Below are 1,566 nucleotides of genomic sequence, written 5' to 3'. Positions count from 1 at the left end.
GCGTCTTCTAAGAAACGTGCGTCCGCAAGGCTAGCGACACAGGTAGATCCGCGTCTCTCCGATAGGGGACGTGAACGTGTGTGCAGAGCCCGCGGGGATCGGAGTTTTGTTCCAACCAGCGATCTCGCAAATCACTCAGACAGTTATTATATTACGGAAATACATATATATATATATCGAACCCGAGTGGTACATTAAAAATGAAATATACAACAGTTGGCGACGAGGATGGGATTTTACGTAGTCACCAGACAAAGAATGATACGTAAGACACGCGCAGAGCACGTGGACACTGGTGTAGAGAAGCCACGTGATCAGTGAGTGCAGGGCGCGGAGCGCTCTAGAAGGACGGTCAAGCATTCGACAAAGATGCTGAATCAGAGCGCTCAACTCTCCGACGTAGGTATTTCTGGACAGCTGACCCAGCAGCCAACGGAACAAGCTTCCGGACGTAGCACCATTTGCGTGGATTTCTTTGATCCGAAGCAGCAAACATTTCAAAGATGGCTACAGCGGTTGGAAGGAGCGTTTAAGGTATTTCGAATACAAGAGGGACAAGAGAAGGTCGCGTATCTGTTACATTTTCTGGACGTAGAAGCATTTGGAATCCTGTGCAATCGACTAGATCCGGAGGATCCATACCAAAGTCCTTACGACACCTTGTTAAATAAGTTGAAGGAATATTATGCCCCGGAACCATTAAAGATAGCGGAAATTTTCGTTTTTCAGAAACGCGTACACGTGCCAGAAGAAAGCGCTCAAGAATACATGGCGGCGTTGCAAAAGCTGTCGCTACACTATAAGTTCGGGGAATATTTAAAGACTGAACTCAGAAACCACGTCGTGTATGGGCTGCGGAACCAACGGATTCAAGGACGGTTCGTGGAGACAGCAAACTTGACGATGGAATCAACATTGAAGACAGCCAGCGGGATGAAGTTGGCGGAGAAGGGCGTAAGTGAGCTAAAAGCGAAGACAGCCGCAGCCGTAGATTTCGTTGAAGCGGACGCCAGAAGAGTGAAAAAAAAGGACGACGAGGCTAAACACGAGGGACAACAGAAGACGTCCAAACATGGAAAAAACACGCCTTATAAGTCAAAACCACAACCGTCTCATAATTCGAAATCTAATAGCGTTTCTTGTTATAGGTGTGGACGGAATCATCTAGCGCCTGACTGCACCCTTCCTCGACATGTAAAATGCCACGAGTGCGACGGACAAGGGCATTTATAAAAAGTCTGCAAGAAGAAGTGTAAGATGCACGTATTAGAAGAAGTTTTTAGACTGGATGAGACGGAACACGCCCGTTTTCGCGAGAACGTCACAGTCTCTCTCTACCTGGAAAAGCGGCGAGTCAGCTTCAAAGTAGATTGCGGAGCGGCGGTCACTCTGGTGAGCGAAAAATGGTTGCGGAAAATATTTCCAAGGTTAAAGATACAGAAGACACAATTAAGGTTGCGTTCATATTGTAAACAGACGTTTGCGCCGTTAGGATTTGTTAAGGTCAGGGTACGCAATATAAATGATGTGCGCGACGTGAACATGTATGTGGTTCACTACGATCGA

At 47.0% G+C, this 1,566-nt stretch overlaps 1 protein-coding gene across 1 annotated transcript; it reads left to right on the top strand.

Annotated features, from left to right (window-relative positions):
* The first annotated feature begins 369 nt into the window (after positions 1-369).
* On the top strand, positions 370-1,233 carry LOC112466276. Its single transcript, XM_025034302.1, has one exon. It carries the CDS (start codon positions 370-372, stop codon positions 1,231-1,233), a length of 864 nt encoding a protein of 287 aa, XP_024890070.1.
* Positions 1,234-1,566: the final 333 nt, after the last annotated feature.

The sequence above is a fragment of the Temnothorax curvispinosus genome, unplaced genomic scaffold (assembly GCF_003070985.1).
Source record: "Temnothorax curvispinosus isolate PA1 unplaced genomic scaffold, ASM307098v1 QBEX01016022.1, whole genome shotgun sequence".
In the NCBI taxonomy this organism is placed as follows: Eukaryota; Metazoa; Arthropoda; class Insecta; order Hymenoptera; family Formicidae; genus Temnothorax; species Temnothorax curvispinosus.
This window is presented reverse-complemented; position numbering and strand designations above follow the sequence as displayed.

Coding starts and splice junctions, on each gene's coding strand:
- LOC112466276 (XM_025034302.1), top strand. CDS start 370: ATGCTGAATCAGAGCGCTCAACTCTCCGACGTAGGTATTTCTGGACAG.